Here is a 21,047-nt window from a genome sequence, read left to right as displayed (position 1 = left end):
AGAAAGGGTGCAGAGGAGATTTACAAGGATGTTACCTGGATGGGGAGCATGCCTTATGAAAATAGGTTGAGTGAATTCAGCCTTTTCTCCTTGGAGCAACGGAGGATGAGAGGTGACCTGATCAAGGTGTACAAGATAATGAGAGGCATTGATCATGTGGATAGTCAGAGGCTTTTCCTCAGGGCTGAAATGGCTAGCACGAGAGGGCATAGTTTTAAGGTGCTTGGAAGTAGGTACAGAGGAGATGTCGGGTAAGTTTTTTACACAGAGTGGTGAGTGCACAGAATGGGGTGGTGGAGGCGGAAAAAGTAGGTTCTTTTAAGAGACTCCTGGATGGCTTCATGGAGCTTAGAAAAATAGAGGGCTATGGGTAAAGCCTAGGTAGGGACATGTTTAGCACAGGTTTGTGGCCCGAAGGGCCTGTATTGTGCTGTTGGTTTTTTATGTTTCTAAATTATAATTTCCGACCACAGCACCCTATTATTACACCTTTCCAGAATCTAGTTCCCTATCTGCTCCTCGATGTCCCTGTAACTATTGGGTGGTCTATAAAAAACACCCAGTACAGTTATTGACCCCTTCCTGTTTCTAACTTCCACCCACAGAGACTCCGTAGACAATCCCTCCATGACTTTCTCCTTTTCTGCATCCATGACACTATCTCTGATCAGCAGTGCCACGTCCTGCCTCTTTTGCTTCCCTCCGTGTCTTTACTGAAACATTGGAGGCCTGGCACTCTAATTAACTGTTCCTGCCTCTAAGCCATTGAACTCTCTGTAATGGCTACAACATCATAGCTCCAAGTACTGATCCATGCTCTAAGCTCATCTGCTTTGTTCATGATGCTTCTTGCATTAAAAGACACATCTCAAACCATCTGACGGAGCGTATCACTTCTCTATCACCTGCTTATCCTCCCTGTTGCACTGTCTTCAAGCTTTCTCTATTTGTGAGCCAACAGCCCCTTCCTACATCTCTTCAGTTCAGTTCCCACCCCCATCCCCCCAGCAATTCTAGTTTAAACTCTCCCTAATAGCCTTAGCATAACTCCCTGCCAGGATATTGGTCCCTCTCAGATTCAAGTGCAAGCTGTCCTTTTTGTACAGGCCACGCCTGCTCCAAAAGAGGTCCCCGTGATCCAGAAATTTGAATCCCTATCCCCTGCTCCAATCCCTCGGCCCCACAATTATCCTCCACCTCACTGTATTCCTGTACTCACTGTTGTGTGGCACAGGCAGCAATCCCGAGATTACTACATATGAGGTCCTGCTTCTCAATTTCCTCCCTAGCTCCCTGTAGTCTGTTTTTTAGGAACTCCTCCCATTTCCTACCAATGTTGTTGGTACCTGCCTGTAGCTCTTCTCTGTCACCTCCTGATTCTCCCTGACCAGACAAAGGTCATCTAGCTGCATTTCCAGTTCCCTAACCCAGTCCCTAAGGAGCTGAGGCTTGACGCACCTAATGCAGATGTGGCCATCTGGGAGGCTGGGAGTCTCCTGGAGATTCCACATCTGACACCCAGTACAGAACACCAGCCTCACACACATACTGCCGCCAAAGAAAAAATGATCACCTTGTATACTCATCGCGCCAGTCTAATTTGCTGACTTCCACGCGCCTGTACAGTCATTCCTCGTTCCTCATAAGTGCTGGAGCTGTGGACTTGCACTCCAAGATTCCAGAAAAATGGGGTTGGGTAGAATAATAAATCAGCCATGATGGAATGGTAGAACTGATTCAGTGGGCCAAGTGGTCTTAATTCTGCTCTTAATATCTTATGATCTATGGTCTATCTTTGCTCCAAAGGTGTTCTCCAGAAAAGCAAGATTTAATTGTAGAAAATGAGTCAAAGTAGAAGCTGCTTAATTTAGTTTGAAGAGAGGGTGTGAGGTCTTTGTCTCTTGAAGGACAAACTGGGTGAACATGGTGCATGGATTTGAAAAGGATGGAAGTCTAAGACCTAATAAAAACTGTTCAGGTAGGAAAATGACAGCTCAGTGGTAGAAAGCGTGTTCAGATTTGCAGAAGAAACTGGGAAAAGACTAAACATAAAAGATTTGAGATAGGCAGGGGTAAATTCTGTGGAGTGATAATAGAATTAATTGATGAGTAAATTAGGGCATTCCTTGATGGTTTGGGGAAAGAGATTGAAGTAGATTGTCTGGATTGTGGGGAGAATTCTGGCCTTGAAGGGGCTATCACCAGAGCTGAGGTCATTAATAGACTGGATATAATGGTTTGTTGTTAACAAGTACAGATTAACATGGTTAGTCAGGGAGATGGTGTTTATTTTTTCCAACCAAACAATATTTTTTCCATTCAGCAAGGCCATCCTTGCTAGCAGTCATTTACAATGTTTTTTTTTAATCTTGTTTGGTCAGGATGAGCTGTCTTACAACAATCACCCAGTTGTACTCTCATCTACTGTGATGAAGTGCTTTGAGAGTTTGGTCATGGCTAGAATTAACTCCTATTTAAACAAGGGCCAGGATCTGCTGCAGTTTGCCAACCACCACAATAGGTCAACAGCAGATGTAATCTCATTGGCTTTCCACTCTGCCTTGAACCACCTGGACACGGCATTACCTTTGCTAGGCTGTTTTTTATGGACTGCAGCTTAATGTTCAATACCATCTTTCCCTCAGTAATCAAAAAGCTTCAAAACCTGGGCCTCTCTACCGCTCTCTCTACAACTGGATTCTTGACTTCCTCACTGGGAAACCACAGTCAGTGCGGTTTGAAAATAACATCTTATCATGGACAATCAACACAGGCATACCTCAAGGATGCATGCTTATCATGCTTCTCTTTTTTTTACACATGAGTGTGTGGCCAGGCACAGCTCAAACAACATCTATAAGTTCACTGATGACATCTGTTGAAGGCAGAATGTCAAATGTTGATGAGGAAGCATGCAGGAGTGAGATAGATCAGCTGCTTGAGTGGTGTTGCAAAAACAGCCTTAGAATCAATGTCAGTAAGACCAAGGAATTGATTGTGGACTTTGCAAAGGAATCAGCAGTGGAAAGGGTGAGCAGCTTCAGGTGGGAAAAAGAAAACTGACTGGTAGAAAAAGGCTTCAGATTTGTTGTTTTGTGGTGGAATCATACTTGACCATTGCTGTATTTGAAATATTTGTGAGAGGGAATTTGTGTGGCAAATTAATATGATTAAGAAAATTGGGATAAGGTTTTAAAATCACTTAGTGAATTTAGAAAGACTGGATTTCATTCTAAGCAAAGAGAACATGTCATTTTTAAGAATACAATGCTTCAAGGTTGTTTCAATTTTTCATTTTAGGTTTGCACGTGCTCTTAAGCAAAACAGAAGTAGCATACAGGTTTCCAGAATTGTTGCCTCTGGTGAGTACAATTATTTTAATATTTTCTAACATTAAACATATTTTAAATTCCCGGTTAGAGACCAGTCCAGTGTAGGTTTGTAGTCTAGTGTAGCTTTCTCTGTTGTTTTTTTTTCTTTTTTTTAATTACGTAGTTCAGTCTAGTTTTTTGTACTGTGTCATGTAACACCATGGTCCTGAAAAACGTTGTCTCATTTTTACTATGCACTGTACCAGCAGTTATGGTCGAAATGACAATAAAATTTGACTTGACTTGAAGTACTTAATCAGCACCCAGAGGTTAAGCATTCTGGGACTGATGTTCTGTGTTGTGTGTATTTCAGTGCAAGAGTATAATGTTTGGATGTGAAATTATTTCAAGTATAACATTTCACTTGGGTTAAAATGAAATGGATACTTAATGTAATAATTTCAGATTCTTCAACATTAAAAATAAGTGTGTGGAGTTTGATTAAATTTCGATTCTTAAGCAAACCCTCTGTATATTTTGCCATGTCACCAGAGAGAGAGAGCGAGAGAGAGAGGTTTGAAACTGAGTAGGTAATGGGTAGTTATTTCTGCTAAATATTGTGCATAAAATTCATTGGGAGAGTTAAAACAGAAAATATTGATAATACTTAGCAGGCCAGGCATCATCTGTTGAAAGAGAAGTTCATTATTTTGGGGTGACACTTGCCAGAAGAGGCTTTTAATAACCTTCCAGTCTGATCCCAAACTATTCGTTTTCGGCAAACCCTCCCATCACAATTAATTCCGATTTTGATCTTTTGCACTAGTTTTGCCTGTGTGTTATTTCTTTGGCTAGCTTTCCTAATCCCAAGCAGTATTTTGTTTTCTCTTTCTTTCAAAATCCTTAATGCACTTGAATCCCTTTCTCTGCCCTCTTGTCCTTTCTTGCAGTGTCCATAGCAAGTTACTGCTCTAGCATTGCCCATTTTAGCCTTTCCACGTTCAAAACTACTTCCTGCTGAACTATCAGAATTCCACTCAAAAAGGATGTTTTTTGGGAGGAAGAATTCCTGAGTCAGAGGTACAGTTGGACATATTTCCTCGCACACTGATTGCTCTTCACTGGGACTGATCATCCCAGGATGGACAAGTAGCTGGGATTGTTACATTCTCCTCCGAATGAAGGGGGACATCCTTTTAGAACCCAGAAGAGGAGGGATTTCTACAGCCAGAGGGGGGTGAATCTGTGGGATTAACCCAATACTGCAAACAAGTTTGTTGATCAGGACTGTTTTTTGGCAATTGACCTTAAGTGCTCTTAAAAGGTCACAATTCATAAATATTAATTCTTCTTCTCTTTCTATAGAGGCTGTCTCACCTACTGAATATTTTTGTTTACTTTTTTTGAAAGGTTGTCAAGACCAGGACATCAAACCTTTTCCGTTCTTGGCCTCCAGTTCAATATGCAAGTGTGCCAGGCCATTTGTAATGTTATGTTACTGCTGTTGTTGAGATTAAGAGGTTTTTTCCCCAAACCGGATATTGAATTGTGAAACTGCCTGCATTCATTAACAACTTGCAAATTCAACTTGCCAGTGAATTGTGTAGAAGTTCAGTAGTTAATTCAGAAACAAAATAAACTTCTTCCAAGTAGAGAAATCGCAAGAAGAGTTAGTCACCTTACCTTCTAATAAGATCTTTACTAAATTTTGCATCAACTGTTTCTCAACATCATTCCATCCTTGTATTTCAGGATGTGCTCAGTGTCCAAAAGTCTGCTGATATGATTCTTATCTATACTTCGTGACTGTCAACTGTGAATTCCAAAAGTTCACAACACCTTGAATTTTTGAATTTCTTTTTGCAGGAGTATTATATGATTGATGTACAAAAAAGCTGGATGAACTCAGCAGGTCAGGCAGCATCCGTTGAAAGAAGCAGTCAGTGTTTCGGGTCGAGACCCTTTGTCAGGACTAAAGAAGGAGGGGGCAGGGGCCCTATAAAGAAGGTAGGGGGAGGGTGGAAAACCAATCAGAGGATAGATCAAGGGGTGGGGGAGGGGGATAGGCCAGAGAGGTGAAGAAGGAATCTAAGAGGAAAGCACTATAGGTAGTAGAAGAAGGCAGAGTCATGAGAGGTGATAGGCAGCTAGAAGAGGAGACAGAGTGAAGGTAGGATGGGGGAAGGGGGAGGGAGGGAATTACCAGAAGTTGGAGAATTCGATGATCATACCAAGGGGCTGGAGACTACCCAGACAGTATATGAGATGTTGTTCCTCCAACCGAAGTTTGGCCTCATCATGGCAGTGGAGGAGGCCATGTATGGACGTATCCGAATGGGAATGTGAAGGAGAGTTGAAGTGAGTGGCAACCAGGAGATCCTGTCTGTTGTGGCGGACGGAGCGCAGGTGACATTACCAGAGGTTTGAGAAATCGATGTTCATGCCATTAAGTTGGAGGCTATCCAAATGGAATAAAGGGGTTGTTCCTCCAACCCAAGTGTGGCCTCATCACAACAACGGAGGAAGCCATCAATGGACATGTTGGAATGGGAAGTGGAATTAAAATGGGTGGCCACTTATTCTGGCAGATGGAGCGTAGATGCTCAGTGAAGCAGCCTCCCACTCTACATTGGGTCTCACTAATGTACCGGAGTTCCCACCGGGTGCACTGAACACAATAAATGACTCCAACAGTCTCACAGGTGAAGTGACAGTTTAGGGCTGTGGATGGTAGTGAGGGAGCAGGTGTAGCACTTGTCCTGTTTGCAAGGCTAAGTGCCAGGATGGAGATCAGTGGGAAGGGGATGAATGGACAAGGGAGTGCATAGGAGTGATCCCTGAAAAAGCAGAAAGTGTGTGGGGGGGTGGCTTGGTGGAGGATTCCATTGGAGGTGGCAAAAGGGTCAGAGAAATATGCTGGGCACAGAGGTTGGTAGGGTGGGGTTGGTGAGGCCAAGAGGAATCCTATCCCTAATAGGGTGGTGGGAGGATAAGGTAAGAGCAGATGTGCGTGAAATAGAAGAGAAAGTCTACCCCTCAGCTTTTTTTCTCCAGTCCTGCCGAAAAGTTTCGACCCAAAACATCAGCTGTACTTTTTTCCATAGATGCTGCCTGGCCTGCTGAGTTTCTCCAGCATCTTGTGTGTGTTTCTCAGATTTCCAGCATCTGCAGCTTTTCTCGTTTGTGGTTTGACACTAGTTAGAAACTGTTTCTCAATGGTCTCCTGTCCCATTTAAGCAGCAAAGCATCCAAATACATGAAGGGAATCTCAGCTATTTTCTCAGTTCGTTTTTGTTCTTTAAGAGTTGTCCCAAATAAGCAGATGCCCCAATTAACCAGAATCCACTGTATCTATTATTTGTATATAAGAATGCAAGACCCACTGAATATCAGTCCTTGTCAGTTCTCATTATTTAAATAGCATTCACATACTCATTTTACTATCAAATTTGAGGTCACATTTTTCAATAATATGCATTTTGTTCTCTTCAATTGATTACTCACTTTCTAAAACCAGCAGTGTTCCTTTTCACTTTATTTCTGACATCTTGCAGCTTGGTTTTCCACTCAGCCTGATATTGCCAATGAACTTGAAAACATTAGACTCCTATTGTTATTATCTGTGACATTCTGCATTTTGACTTCAGTACTACCTGCACAAAGTCTCTTGGAGAAGCTTCATTACAGATTCTGTTTGTGTATTTTTACCACCTGTCAATGAAGACAATTACCCTCCCATCTACTTCAAATTCTTCTCTTAAGTAGAAGAGATGCCCTTAATCCTATTACACAGATGATAACAGATGCTTTTAGCTGCAGAGAATTGCTTGGACTTCCATGTAACTTTACTGCCTTCTAGCTGAGATTTTTAGTTCATTTTGCATGCTTTTCCTTCGTTCACAGATACATAGATCTGATGCTTGCTTGAAACTAAAAACGAATTCTTTTTCTCTCCTACCCCTGCCCCCTCTTACTCAACTTTTTCTGCTGATGTCTATGGTTATTCTATTTGTTGTAGTTCATTTTAATCAGCAAACAGTTATAAAGGCACTCTTTACAACCATCAGTTATGTACACTTCAGCGCTGATCTATATTTTTTTTCAATGAATTGTCCACAGAGTGAGTTGAGCCCACCAATATTGATAGAACATCCACTTCACTGTATGGTGCTTTGTGCGCAAGTTCATGCTGGAATGTGGAGGAGAAATGGATTTTCCTTAGTCAATCAGGTAAATATTAGTACTACAATATTATTTTAGTTAACAACATATATAATATTTAACAAAAAAAAACTATTGCAAAAACTTATGAATCTCTTGTTCATAATTAAGCCAAAACCAGTATCTTAGTTACTTGCTCAGATGCATTTATACTTGGCTTGCAAGTATGAATGTCATTTTAGACTTGCCATTGTGGATGAAGTTTTGTTTAATGTTTCAGATTCTTTCCAGGGCTTGCACAAGAACCAACTTTTCTAAGATGTTTAATAAACCACTACTTTTTCTTTAGGAGGAAAGAAATTTGTATAATCTGAAGTGTTGTATTTGTTAACCATTCCTTCACATTTGGCTGTGTGACCATTGCAAAGACAAACCCAGCCTTTCCAATTTCTTTCCACATGGCTGAAACGTTCCAGTCCAGGCAGTGTTCTGGTGCTTCCCCTCTACAATCTCCCCTGTGCAATCATATACTTCCTATTAACTGCCACCCTGCAGTGCATTTGGTACTCTAGCTGTAGCCTGATGTTTTCTGTAATTGTACCATCGCCTCCCTGTTCTTGTGTTCAATGGCCTGATGTAATTAATCCTGGTGCTCCCTTTAGAGATTTTTGACTTGAACACAGATATTCTTTTCCTTAGTACAAGGCCTGCTCTGCTCAATATCAACAACATTTCCAATTTTCACATTGTTGATGAACTTGCTAATTATCCCTCCTACATACACTTGCAGATCATTGTTGTATATAACAAGCAGCAAGGGTCCTATTAGTCACAGACTTCCAGTTGTAAAATTACCATGCTCTGCTTCCTGTCATCAAGCAAAATTGCCCTGAATCGCAAGGGCACAGTACTGTAGTAATATTGTTCATTGCATTTTATAGCTGCTGCAAAAAAAAACAATTTTCATGATAAATGTAAGGGATGATAAACCTGATTCTGATATGGGTCTCTATTGTGACCTGAGAGTCGAAAGGGGACAGGGAGAGAGAAGTCATGGTTGGGAAAAGGGGAAGGGAGCAGGGACTAAGCGGGAAGCACCAGAAAGACATTCTGTAATGCTCAATAAACCAATTGTTTGGAATCAAATAACCTTGCCTAGTGTATCAGGGCTGGGTGTGTCTGCACGCATGCGCCACCCCCACCCCTGGCACTCCTTCTTTGCCACCTGTCCCGCACTCATCCCTTGGTGCTCCAACCTCATCGTTTTAAACATCCTTTGCTCCCGCCAGATTTACAAACTTGCTCTCAATACTGTTCATACTGTGTATTGTCATTACAGTACTGTGCAAAAGTCTTAAGCTGGAATTCCAGAAGTCTTACTGTATATATGTGCATAAGACTTTTGCACAGTACTATACTTTGGACCAGTTTCCTATATTGGTCCTTCAGAAAGGCAACTTTCAAGTCGTAGTAGAATAGATTTACCACATTACTCTCATAAATATCGACACCTTTCAACTCATTTTTGGGGACTTACAATATGGCTGGTTTGAATAAATCTCTGCACAATTATTATTTGCGTATCAACTGCAGCACCAAGGGTCCCAACACACTCAACCATTGCTGTATTTCCATAAGGAATGCTTACTGTTCAATCCCTAGATTGTATTTTGCAAAATCTGATCATTTGCTGTCCTCCTACCTAACTACATTTAGTGAGAGACTGAAGAGCAAGGGTCTGGAAGTCAGGACAACAAAGAAGTCATCATGGGAGACAGAGGAGCAGCTACTAGATTGCTTCGAATCAGTGGATTGGTCCATGTTCAAGGACTCATGAGAGGATCTGAACAAACAGAACGCAGTTGTCTTGGACTTCATAAAACCAGTCATAGACAAGTGTCTCCACAAAATCATTCAGTGTCTTCCTCAACTAGAAGCTCTGGGTGAACTAGGAGATCTGCAATTTGCTGAGGGCTAGATCAGTGGCATTCAGGTCTAGCAACCAAGTAAAATATAAGAGACCTGCGTACAATCTCCGGAAAGTCACCTCACATGTGACCCTTTCTCATGCGATGTGGCATTTCTGGACAAAACTTGACTTACTGAAGGATGCTCAACAGCTGTGGAGGGGCTTGAATCCTATCACCTCCTACAAAGAGTAACCAAGTGACATGGGTGACAACAAGGTTTTGCTCCCAGGTGAGCTCAAAACATGGAGGCACCTTCACAAATTCCCATAGCTCTCGATGACCCTGTGATTTCAGCCTCTGAGGCTGAAGTGAGAGAATCCTTCAGGAGGGTGAATCCACAGAAAGGTTCTGGCACAGAGAGAGTACCTAACTGAGTATTAAAGACCTGTGCTGATCAACTGGTTGGAGTATTCACCAATATCGTTAACCTCTTGCTTCAACAGTCTGAGGTATGTTGGGCTTGAAATTCTGCCCTGTGTTCGTTTAGGAAGAGAGACAACTTACACCGGAGTATTACAAAACGTGGCTTTATTGCAGAATTCGTAACTGGCACAGCGAATCCACGGAGTCGCTGGAGAAGGCGTTCTGTTTTCCCCTTACAATCTGCTCTTATTTATACCCCTTTTCCCCCTAGCACACCCCCCGCTACATATTAGGTAATATCGGGCACTTGTGTCCATCTTATTGGCCCGCAGCCATATGCTCACGAGTTACCTGTTTCTTTTGTTTACTGAATCGCGTGACACTAATAGTATCGGTGTAGCGGGGTCCCCAGTTTCGCTCCCCCCTCCCTCGCATCCCAGCCTCCTAACATTATGTGTGTTACGTGAGCCACTCCTGACCTGTAATGGCAGTCTCGAATTAACCCCAACACTCCCTCCCTTGGCCTCCCAGAGGCCACATCCCCACATCCCTTACAATCTTTTCCGCGGCTGCCGGGATCAGGCAGAGAGGTGAGCGTCCCCCGGCACTCTTTGGCGTGTCCTCCCTATTTGCTTATCCTGATTTGTCCGACCTAGGGTCACAAAATATGGGTAGGGGTTCCCTAAACATCCGCAATTTTTACAAGTAGCATGCAACATTTCAGAAAACTTATTCAAGAACAGATTCACAATCCCCCCCTTGCCATGGTCCATTTCAGTCCATGTCCTCCCATAGCGCGTCCGCTTTCCGGGAGGGCCGTGTCCTCCCCTTCCACCGGGAACAAGGGTGCCTGGTACGCCGGTGGAGGTCCATTCTTTCCAGTCAAGGCTCGATCTATAGTCCGGATGACTAGGGTCCTAATACAGGGTATGCAACAACAACCACACGTGATAAAGATAGCAATTTAAATAGACAGTCCTAGAGCCGACTGTCCCAGAAACGCTCCCCACTTGCCAGAGATCTTATTTAGCCAGTAGAAAATGATGCCAGTTATTGTCCCCCTCCCTTCTTACCTTTTAATGCCCTGTTGGAGACCTCGGCGACAGGGTATGGACCATGCCACCGTTTTCCGTTCCAGGTGAGCTTCCCTGGGCCTCGGAGGAACACTTCCACTCCTACCTTGATGGTGTCCGACCCCTGCGGCTGCTCACTGTTAGATTATTGAACTCGCACAGTTATCAATTTTACCATATTTCTAAAAACTCTCATATACTCTGTTACTCAACACACAAATGTCTGAGTTTTGGTAACTCGAAATTGAAGTGCTCCATGGCTCCCTAGTACACAGAGAGGATCAAATGTGGGACGGTCGCCTTTCAAAACCTGACCTTCGCGTGGGAGATTTCTCCTCTTAACAACCAGTCTAAGGTAGGCGCCGTCATTATCCCTGTGTACTACGGTGTCCGCAACACTTTTCTCCTCACTCCTGAGACTTTTATGCCCATCGTGGGCGGCGGGTACCCTCACTCAGAAGACTTTTCCACGGGCGGAGAATCTTCCTAAAAACAGATAAGAGTTAGTACTTACCAGTCACGATTCTGCACCGGGAATGATCTCTCCCAGGGTAATTTGGGGTTGGTGAGGATCCGTCAGCAGACAAGATCTAACTCAGTGATTTAACTATCTAGTGGAAGTCTTAGATATAACAGGCACTTCCTGACCTTAGTCGAGCTTGCGGCCGCAAGTTGTCTGCCGTCGGACCCGCCAGCCTGTGTTGTCTCTCCCTCCCCACGTCGGGGTCACCAAATGTTGGGCTTGAAATTCTGCCCTGTGTTCGTTTAGGAAGAGAGACAACTTACACCGGAATATTACAAAACGTGGCTTTATTGCAGAATTCGTAACTGGCACAGCGAATCCACGGAGTCGCTGGAGAAGGCGTTCTGTTTTCCCCTTACAATCTGCTCTTATTTATACCCCTTTTCCCCCTAGCACACCCCCCGCTACATATTAGGTAATATCGGGCACTTGTGTCCATCTTATTGGCCCGCAGCCATATGCTCACGAGTTACCTGTTTCTTTTGTTTACTGAATCGCGTGACACTAATAGTATCGGTGTAGCGGGGTCCCCAGTTTCGCTCCCCCCTCCCTCGCATCCCAGCCTCCTAACATTATGTGTGTTACGTGAGCCACTCCTGACCTGTAATGGCAGTCTCGAATTAACCCCAACAGGTACCCACCTGCTTCAAGCAAGTTTCAAATACACTCAGACTTCACATAATGCTACCCCACGTGGCACTGATTCGTTACAACTTGTTTATTCAATTCTTCATTGAAATTTTTGAAAATGGCAAAAATTCATTCTAAACAACACTTAAAACTTAAGCAACATGCAAGAGCAGCCACCATTACAGTAAACATTCAATCAGCCAATGAGAGTGCTTTACATACGCTCCAAGCCACTCACAGCTAATCACGTTTTAGTTCATGCTCTGCTTCCCTGGCTTGTGTAAATGTTCTTGCTCCCTCGCCAATTCATTGAATTTTTTTCACCCATAATATCTTTAAAACGGCCTGCAACTTCCAGTGTGGGTAGTATAACTATGATGTCTGGGGAAAACATTAGCATGGATGTGAAACTGCAAGCGATACAGCTTTTGAAAGCTGATGAGCGTCAGTTTGATGTTGGCACCTCTTTGAAATTTACTATATTCATCAATCATGACCTTGACTGGGAGCAAAGCAATAAGGCAAAGAGAGGTGTTCTTGACATGATTTCCTGCTACTGAGAACTGTTTCATGAGAGGAAACTAAGAAAACGCACTCAAATCTCGATGCCTACTTGAAGAAGAAGCATACTGGAGGACTCACAGCCTGATCCCTCCTCTATGATGTAACCAGGACTTGCTTCCCTCCAGTAGTGCTGCTCCACTGATGTACAGGTTAGGCCTATTTGCGTGTTTGTTACTCCACAAATTACTGTGTTTACATAACATAGTATCCTATGTCTTTGGTTTGATTTTTTTTATCAGGCACACGTCTATTTACATAATGTTATAATGACCCCGCATACCACTGATTTACAGAGTGCTTCATGTCCAAGGGACACATCCTCAATGTTAGGCAGGGTCTGTCTGTGTACCAGTGCCTAAGAAGAATGAGGTAACCTGAAAAATTATTCTCTCTTCCCCCCACCTGCCCAACCCAGAAGCTTTCATGTTTTATTGTTTTACAACATTGAATTACAGTGGGTTTAATTTGGCTTTTTGACACTGATCAACATCTTTAGTATCAAGATGAAACCAAATTTCTACAAATTGGTCTAATTTATTACAAATATTAAACATAAAATAATTGATTGCATAATTGCTCACCCCCTTCAAGTCAGTATTTAGTAGATGCATTTTTGGCAGCAATTACAGCCTTGAGTCGGTGTGTGTCTAGGTCTCTTATCAGGTATCCATGTCTGGACACTGAAATTTTTCTCCATTCTTCTTTACAAAACTGCTCAAGCTCTGTCGGATTGCATGGTGATTGTGAGTGAATAGCCCTTTTCAAGTCCAGCCACAAATCCTCAATTGGATTGAGGTCGGGACTCTGACTTGGCCACTCCAGAACATGAACATTGTTGTTTTTAAGCTATTCCTGTGTAGCTTCGGCTTTGTCATTGTCTTGCTGAAAAACAAATCTTCCCCCAAGTTGTATTTCTCTTGCAGACAGCATCAGGTTTTCCCTGTATTTTGCTGCATTTGTTTTACTCTCTACCTTCACCAGCCTTCCAGGGCCTGCTGCAGTAAAGCATCCCCATAGCATGATGAAGCCACCACCATGCTTCTTGGTTGGGATGGTGTATTTTTGATGTGTTGTTTGCCTTACGCCAAACATAGTGTTTAGTCTAATGGCCAAAAAGCTCAATTTGGGTTTCATCAAGCCATAGAACCTTCTTCCAGCTGACTTCAGAGTCTCCCATATGCCTTCTGACAAACTCTCGCTGAGATTTCTTGTCAGTTTTTTTCAACAGTGGCTTTCTCTTTGCCTGTCTGCCATAAAGCTGCGACTGGTGAAGCACCTGGGCATCAGTTACCTGCGCATTCTTTCCCATCTCAACAACTGAAGCTTGTAACTGCTCCAGAGCTGTCATAGGAATCTTGATGTCCTCCCTCACTAGCAATGTTCCCTCTAATTCTTAGTACTGTAGTCAGTGTGCGCAAAAATCTTATGTTGTGCATATTTTTTTCGTGTGACAAAAGTATGTGCACACTGAATGCACACATGGCACAGTTTATGTAGGTTTACAAAATATTTGACATAAAACTGCAAAGAATGACAACAAAATAACATACATATTTAAGTCACTTAGGTATATTTCTCTGTCCTGTCTTTGGCATTTCAATAAGTATAATTATTAATTATTACATTATTTTAGGTAACTAACCTTTTGTGCGCACATTCATTTCCTTTGTGCACTGGTTGGAAAATGTGTGTGCGCGCGCATGCACAGCTTAGAGGGAACGTAGTTCGCTAGTCCCCTTCTTGCACAGTCACTCAGTTTTTGAGGGTAGCCTGATCTAGGGAGATTTATAGCTGTGCCATATTCTTTCCATTTCTTGATGATTGACTTAACTATCCTCCAAGGGATGTTCAGTGACTTGGAAATTTTCTTGTATCTATGTCCTGACTTGAGCTTTTCAGCAACCTTTTCATGGAGTTGTTTGGAGTGTTCTTTTGTCTTTATGGTGTACTTTTTGCCAGGATACTGTCTCACCAGCAATTGGACCCTCCAAATACAGGTGTATTTTTACTAAAATCCATTGAAACACCTTGACTGCACACAGTTCTCCAAAAACAGATCTCTTTTTAACTAATTATGTGACTTCTAAAACCAGTTGGCTGCACCAGTGATGATTTGATGTGTCATATTAAAAGAGGTGAATACCAAAAAATCAATTATTTTGTGTATTATATTTGTAATTAATTTAGCTCACTTTGTAGAGATCTGTTTTGACTTTGACATGAGTCTTTTTTTTGCTGCTCAGTGTCAAAAAGCCATATGAAATCCAGTGTGATTCATTGTTGTAAAACAATAAAACATTAAGACTTCTGGGGCGTGGGGGGTGAGCAAGGGTGAATACCTTTTATAGGCACTGTACATCCACTATGATGAAGTGCTGTAGGAGGTTGGAGATGAAGCATACTAAGTCCTGCCTGAGAAGCAACTTGGATTCGCTCTAGTTTGCCTACCACCACAAAGGGTAAACAGCAGATGCCATTTCATTGGCTCTTCACTCAGTCCTTTAACATCTGGACAGTGAAGATGTATGCATCCGTCTGTTCTATATTACTACATTCAATACAATTATCCCCTCAAAACTAATCAATAAGCTTCTAGAACTTGGCTTGAATACCTCCTTGTGGAATTGAATCCTCGATTTCCTCATTTGCAGACCCAAGTCATTTTGGATTGGCAACAACATTTCCTCCACAATCACCATCAGGACAGGTGCACCACAGGGCTGTAATCTTCGCCCTCATCCTCTATTCGCTTTATATTTATGACTGTGAGACTAAGCACAGCTCTGGTGTTCTATTTAAGTTTGCTGATGACACCACTATCATTGATGGAATCAAAGATGATGATGAATCAGCATATAGGAGGGAAATCAAACATCTGGCTAGGTGGTGCCACAGCAACAACCTCTCACTCAATATCAGCAAGATCAAGGAGGTGATTATTGACTTCAGGAGGAGTAAAGTGGAGATCCGTGAGCCAGTCTTGGGAGATCGGAGGTGAAGAGGATCAGCAACTTTAAATTCTTAAGTGTAGTCATTTTAGAGGATCTGTTTAGCACCTAAGTACCATTACAAAGAAAGCATAGCAGTGTCTCTTCTTTCTTAGAAGTTTTTGAAGATTCAGCATGTCGTCTAAAATTTTGACAAACTTCTATCAATGTGTAATGAAGAGTGTATTCACTGGTTGCATCACAGCCTGGTACGGAAACACCTGTGCCCTTAAGCAGAAAAACTGACAAAAGTTAGTAGATACAGCCCAGTCCATCAATGGTGAACTCCTCCCCATCACTGAGCACATCTACATGGAGTGCTGACTTCTCACTACTGCCATCAGGAACAAGGTACTGGAGCCTCAGGACTCACAACACTGGGTTCCGGAATGGTTATTACCCCTTGATCATCAGTCTCTTGAACCAGAGGGGTAACTTTACTCAACTTCACTTAGCCCATCACTGAACTGTTCCCACAACCAATGGTCTCACTGTCAAGGACTCTTCATCTCATGTCTTGGCATTAGTAGCTTATTTATTTATTTTTATTGTCTTTTGCGCATTAGTTGTCTGTCCACCCTGTAGGGTGTGGTCTTTCACTGATCTGTTGTGTTTCTTGTATTTCCACGGAACGTCCACAAAAAAATCAATCTCAGGCTTGTATATGATGACATATACTGTATGTACTTTGATTAGAAATCTACTTTGAACTTTAAAGATTAAATACTTGCTTAGACTTGCTACTTCAGCCATTAGTGTTCCTTGCACTGCAGTAATCTTACTCCACTGAACCTTGTAGTCTTCTCATTGTATCTTATTCTTTCTTTAGGTTTTCTCATTTTCATTTTCTGTAATGTGTCTAATTGGATAGTGCTATTACAATGTGGTGATATTAACTGGTAATTGAACTATAATATGGACATGACAATATAAGAAGTATGTAATAGAAAAAGTTGGCAATATTCCTTAAGGAGAATTATCAATATTTTATTGTATGAAGCAAAATATATTTTTTCCTGATAAGTTTAATTTTGATGTAGATATAAATATATGGTGGTTGTTCTCAAAGTTTAGTGAATTTCACAATATTTAATTTTCTTTATTCCTCAGATCTACTATTATCACAATGTAAAATGCAGAGTTGAAATGTATGATAAAGATTTAATAATGCTCCAGGTAAGTGTCCATTTTGCCTGAATGTCTACATACATCGTAGAAAGGTATCACAAAATTGTGAAGTTTTCTGTTTCTTGTAGCTTGAAATAGAATATAATTTTAAATTTATAAACTGCAGAAGAGTTCTAATTGGCTGTTTGTGCCTTACTGCTACTTTTCAAGGTCATGTCTGAATTGTCTTTCACATATCTGATGATAATTTTTCAGAAATCTGAAGAACCATTGATGAATAAAAACAAAAATTGTCTCACATTTAAAATGTATGTTGATTTTTAGAACAGCAATTCACGTTTCTATCATTTTCTTTTCCTGCTGAAGGGCTTCCTAATTTCACTCTTGAGAAACCTTGTTATGTTCCAAGTCCTGGACACACCAACCAGCAGTTGTTCTCTCCCTCCACCTGTTAATTCCCCTTTGAAAAATTTAGCCAAAACTTGCTGCAACTGTGCTGTTGCAAGAGGCTAGCAACAGCTAAATTGACAATACTAATGCAGCATGATTTCACATTTTTTCAGTGGTACTGATCATATTTATACATGTCATTATTACTTTTCATGAATAACTGTTGCCTGAGAGCAGAAATAATGTTATACAACTGTTTAATCATCTTGTATTTTGCAGGCAGGAGCATCCATGATGGATCCCAATCATTTTCTAATGATTATGCTTTGTCGATTTGAGCTCTTCCACATATTTAGTAATCCTGACTATGGAAAAAGATTTAGCTCTGAACACACCAACAAGGTGAAGTAGGAAATGCATGTTTTTGGAAAGAATTGTCTATATTATTTCCAATTTTGTTGTGAAATTGTTCATATGGTGCAAACTGTAAAAATGCAATTTCCCTTTCAGATTTTATATTAAATTTAATTATGTAAATTTATAAATGAGGCTGTTTATTGTTCCTGTATTAATGTTACTTTTTCAGGATATCTTGCAGCAAAACAACATTCTAATAGAGGAAATGCTTCACCTGATCATGATGGTAGTTGGTAAGCCATTGTTAATTGTTAAGTTTTTGAATTACTTCTCCAGATAGTCTATCAATTTATCATTTATGAATTAATGTTACAATGTCAGTGGCAGGAGGAATAATATGGAAAAGACCATTCACTCTACCTGTGTATATACTGTTAGATAAAATAGCAATTGTAGAATCAGAACAGAATGCCTGCATGCTTTCTCTTTTGGAGAATAATAGTATTTAGCTTGAAATTGTAAGATTATGTGGAGTATTGTTTTAAATTCTATCTGTTTCTTATTTGGTATTTTGCCATTTTAATGTGCATGTTTTTTGGACGCAGGAGAGCGATATACTGCAGGAGTTGGCCAAGTGTCACCTGACGATGAAATCAAACGTGAAATTATACATCAACTATGTATAAGACCAATGTCACATAGTGAGCTAGTCAAAGCTCTGCCTGAAGATGTGAGTGCACTATGGATACAGAAGTTAACATATGGCCCATGAATATAGCAAGATACTGCAGTTGTATTTTCATTGTAGGTTAATGTGGAAGTGGAATACAGAGATGGAGCTGTCCATCCTTTTAGCTGTTTTGCAGTCCTCAAGTTAAGCGCAATATAACCTTGATGAACTAGGCTTTTGGTTGACAAATAGCGTTCTTTCCTGGCAGCATCATCCACCTTTTCTGCCTTCTATCGCAGAGCATTGTTTTGTTATAACGTAATATAGAACAATGCAATGCAGGAATAGCCCCTTCGTCCCCAATGTCTGGTTAAAGTAGATGCTAATTTAACCTGCACATGATTCATATCCCTTCATTCAGTGCAGATTCACGCACCTATCTAAAAACCTCTTAAATGCCACTATTTCTATCAGCTTTCACCTCCATCCCTGGACGTTCATTCTAGATAACAATGATTCTGTGTGTATATATATATATATAAAAACAAAAACTTGCCTCATATACAAAATGCTGGTGGAATACTGCGTTCCACCAGCATTTTGTGTGTGTTGCGTGAATTTCCAGCATCTGCAGATTTCCTCGAACTTGCCTCATATATCTCCTTTAAACTTTCACTCTCTCAAATTCCCTCTTTTATTTGACATTTATATGCTGGGGCAAAAGTTTGTTTACCCAATCTATTTCTCTCCTAATCTTATAAACTATCAGGTGTCCGTCAGCCTCCGACCCTCCAAGTATGTCCAACCTCTCCTAATAGTTAATATGGTCTGATCCAGACAGCATCCTGGAAAACCTGTTCTGCACCATCTCCAAAGCCTCTGCCCTTCCTATAATGTGCGAGCAGAACTGCAGTACTTCATGCAGCCTAAACAATGCTCTTAAATTCCCTGCCTATTTTTTACCATTATTTATTAAACTTACTTTTGTTAATTCCAGTTCTTAAATGGATTTTATCTTAATTGTTTTTTCCCTCCTAGGAGAACAGAGAAACTGGAATGGAAAAAGTTATTGAATCTGTAGCTTTTTTCAAGTAAGCATTGATCTTAATGTGAAAGATTGCAGTAGTTAAATGGAGTTTGGATTTCTGCTAGCATGTAAATTAATTTCTTTTTCCATCACAGGAAGCCAGGTTTAACAGGAAGAGGCCTTTATGAGCTAAAACGTGAATGTGCCAAGGAATTTAATGTTTTCTTTTACCATTATTCAAGGGCTGATCAATCTAAGGTAAGCCTTAATTAGATGAATACGGAGTCTATTTGGATCTGAGTTTCAACATTGATGCCAGACTTAAGTATGATCTTTGGCGAGTTGTGTCTTCTCCCTTTTTTCTTTTTCCTATATTATTCTATCCTGTGCTCTGTACCTAATAATCACATTTTTTTAATATGATGTGTATGGCTTAAATAAATAACTCATACATTCCCTATGTGTAATGACATTATGGTTTTTAAAAAAATTTTTTTTATTAGTTTTTCAAAACATTTTACAAAATTAAAAACCCCAAATTCCAATGAGGAGCATTAATACAGTGCAAGATTAAGCATACAATAACAATATGCTACAAAGGAAGAGAATTTAACAAAAAAGCACCTAAATTAAAGACAAGTGAGCTTAGTGTCCTTCCCAAGCCCCACAACACAAGAAAAAAACAACAACAACTCCAGACCAACCACCACACAGTATAAAGAGTATAAGTCCGGACAGTCAAACTCCCAGACTGTGAATACACTTAGTAACAGAGGATAATAATGCCTACTACCAGAAAAAAAAAGGGAGTTGAAAGCAAGGGACTGAAAAGAAGAAAAAAAAAGAAAAGAAAAACCCTAGTCAAGAGGAAGGTTATGAAAGTACTCGATAAAAGGTCCCCAGACCTTATGGAACTTTAGATCCGAATTAAGAACTGAATAATGAATTTTTTCGAGGTCCAAGCAGGCTGTAATGTCGTTAAGCCATTGCGCATGAGTGGGCGGGGCAACATCTCTCCATCTAAGGAGGATCAAGCGTCTCGCCAGGAGAGAGGCAAAGGATAGTATTCGGCATTTGGTCGGACCCAGACATAAATCTGTCTCGCCCCAAAAACCGAACAGAGCAATTAGGGGGTTAGGTTCTAGGTGCTGATTCAGAATACCCGATAATGTAGTGAAGACATCTTTCCAGAATTTCTCCAAGCTAGGACAGAACCAGTACATATGGATGAGAGAGGCCACGCCCCTCTTGCATTTATCACAGAGCGGACTAATGCCACGGTAGAATCGAGATAGTTTAGATTTAGACATATGGGCTCTATGAACAATCTTAAACTGTAAGAGGCAATGGTGAGCACAAAGGGAGGTTGAGTTAACCGATTTGAGAGACATTATGTTTTAACTAAAAATTGCTTTCTCAAAGCTGGTTAGGTTAATTTTTTGATAGCCATGTGAATGTTGAGGTTTTGTATCCATGTCAGATTTATAAGAAAATATTTTGTGAGGCTTTAAAAGAAGCTCTTTGCAGTAAATTTTTCTCCTGCATTTTATTTTAATGTTTCACTTTCATTAGGCTGAAGAAGCTCAGAGAAAGTTAAAGAAGCTGAATGGAGAAGACACAGGTATAGTAAAGATATTTTCCATTCCTGCAAAATATTTCTCCCTATTTTGAATCAAATCTTCAGTCTGGAGATGGCTTCACTAGTGCTGAAATGAATCTAGTTCCATGATTTTATCGTGTGTTCTGCTTTGATTCTGTCTAAGCTTCCAAACTAAGCAACGTATAGCATACAGATAAATAGTAAGAGCTTTAGATGCATTGCCAAATTAAATAATAATCATGAGGATCATATTAGGATCAAGAGAAATGTAGATTGGCATATTTTTTCATTTT

At 40.8% G+C, this 21,047-nt stretch overlaps 1 protein-coding gene across 5 annotated transcripts in view; it reads left to right on the top strand.

Annotated features, from left to right (window-relative positions):
- The window catches only part of ubr2 (ubiquitin protein ligase E3 component n-recognin 2), a 229,502-nt gene that overhangs the window by 123,702 nt on the left and 84,753 nt on the right, over positions 1-21,047 (top strand). For all 5 annotated transcript variants that reach the window (XM_073050723.1, XM_073050721.1, XM_073050719.1 and 2 more), the window contains 9 exons: positions 3,301-3,362; positions 7,431-7,541; positions 16,693-16,758; positions 17,380-17,502; positions 17,687-17,750; positions 18,063-18,187; positions 19,166-19,218; positions 19,310-19,412; positions 20,727-20,775. In XM_073050723.1, the coding sequence (XP_072906824.1) occupies positions 3,301-3,362; positions 7,431-7,541; positions 16,693-16,758; positions 17,380-17,502; positions 17,687-17,750; positions 18,063-18,187; positions 19,166-19,218; positions 19,310-19,412; positions 20,727-20,775 (756 nt within the window). The remainder of the gene's footprint in view (positions 1-3,300; positions 3,363-7,430; positions 7,542-16,692; positions 16,759-17,379; positions 17,503-17,686; positions 17,751-18,062; positions 18,188-19,165; positions 19,219-19,309; positions 19,413-20,726; positions 20,776-21,047) is intronic.

Source organism: Hemitrygon akajei, chromosome 7 (genome assembly GCF_048418815.1).
Source record: "Hemitrygon akajei chromosome 7, sHemAka1.3, whole genome shotgun sequence".
Taxonomy (NCBI): Eukaryota; Metazoa; Chordata; class Chondrichthyes; order Myliobatiformes; family Dasyatidae; genus Hemitrygon; species Hemitrygon akajei.
Note: the sequence above shows the minus strand (reverse complement) of the source record. Positions and strands in the feature narration are given on the sequence as shown.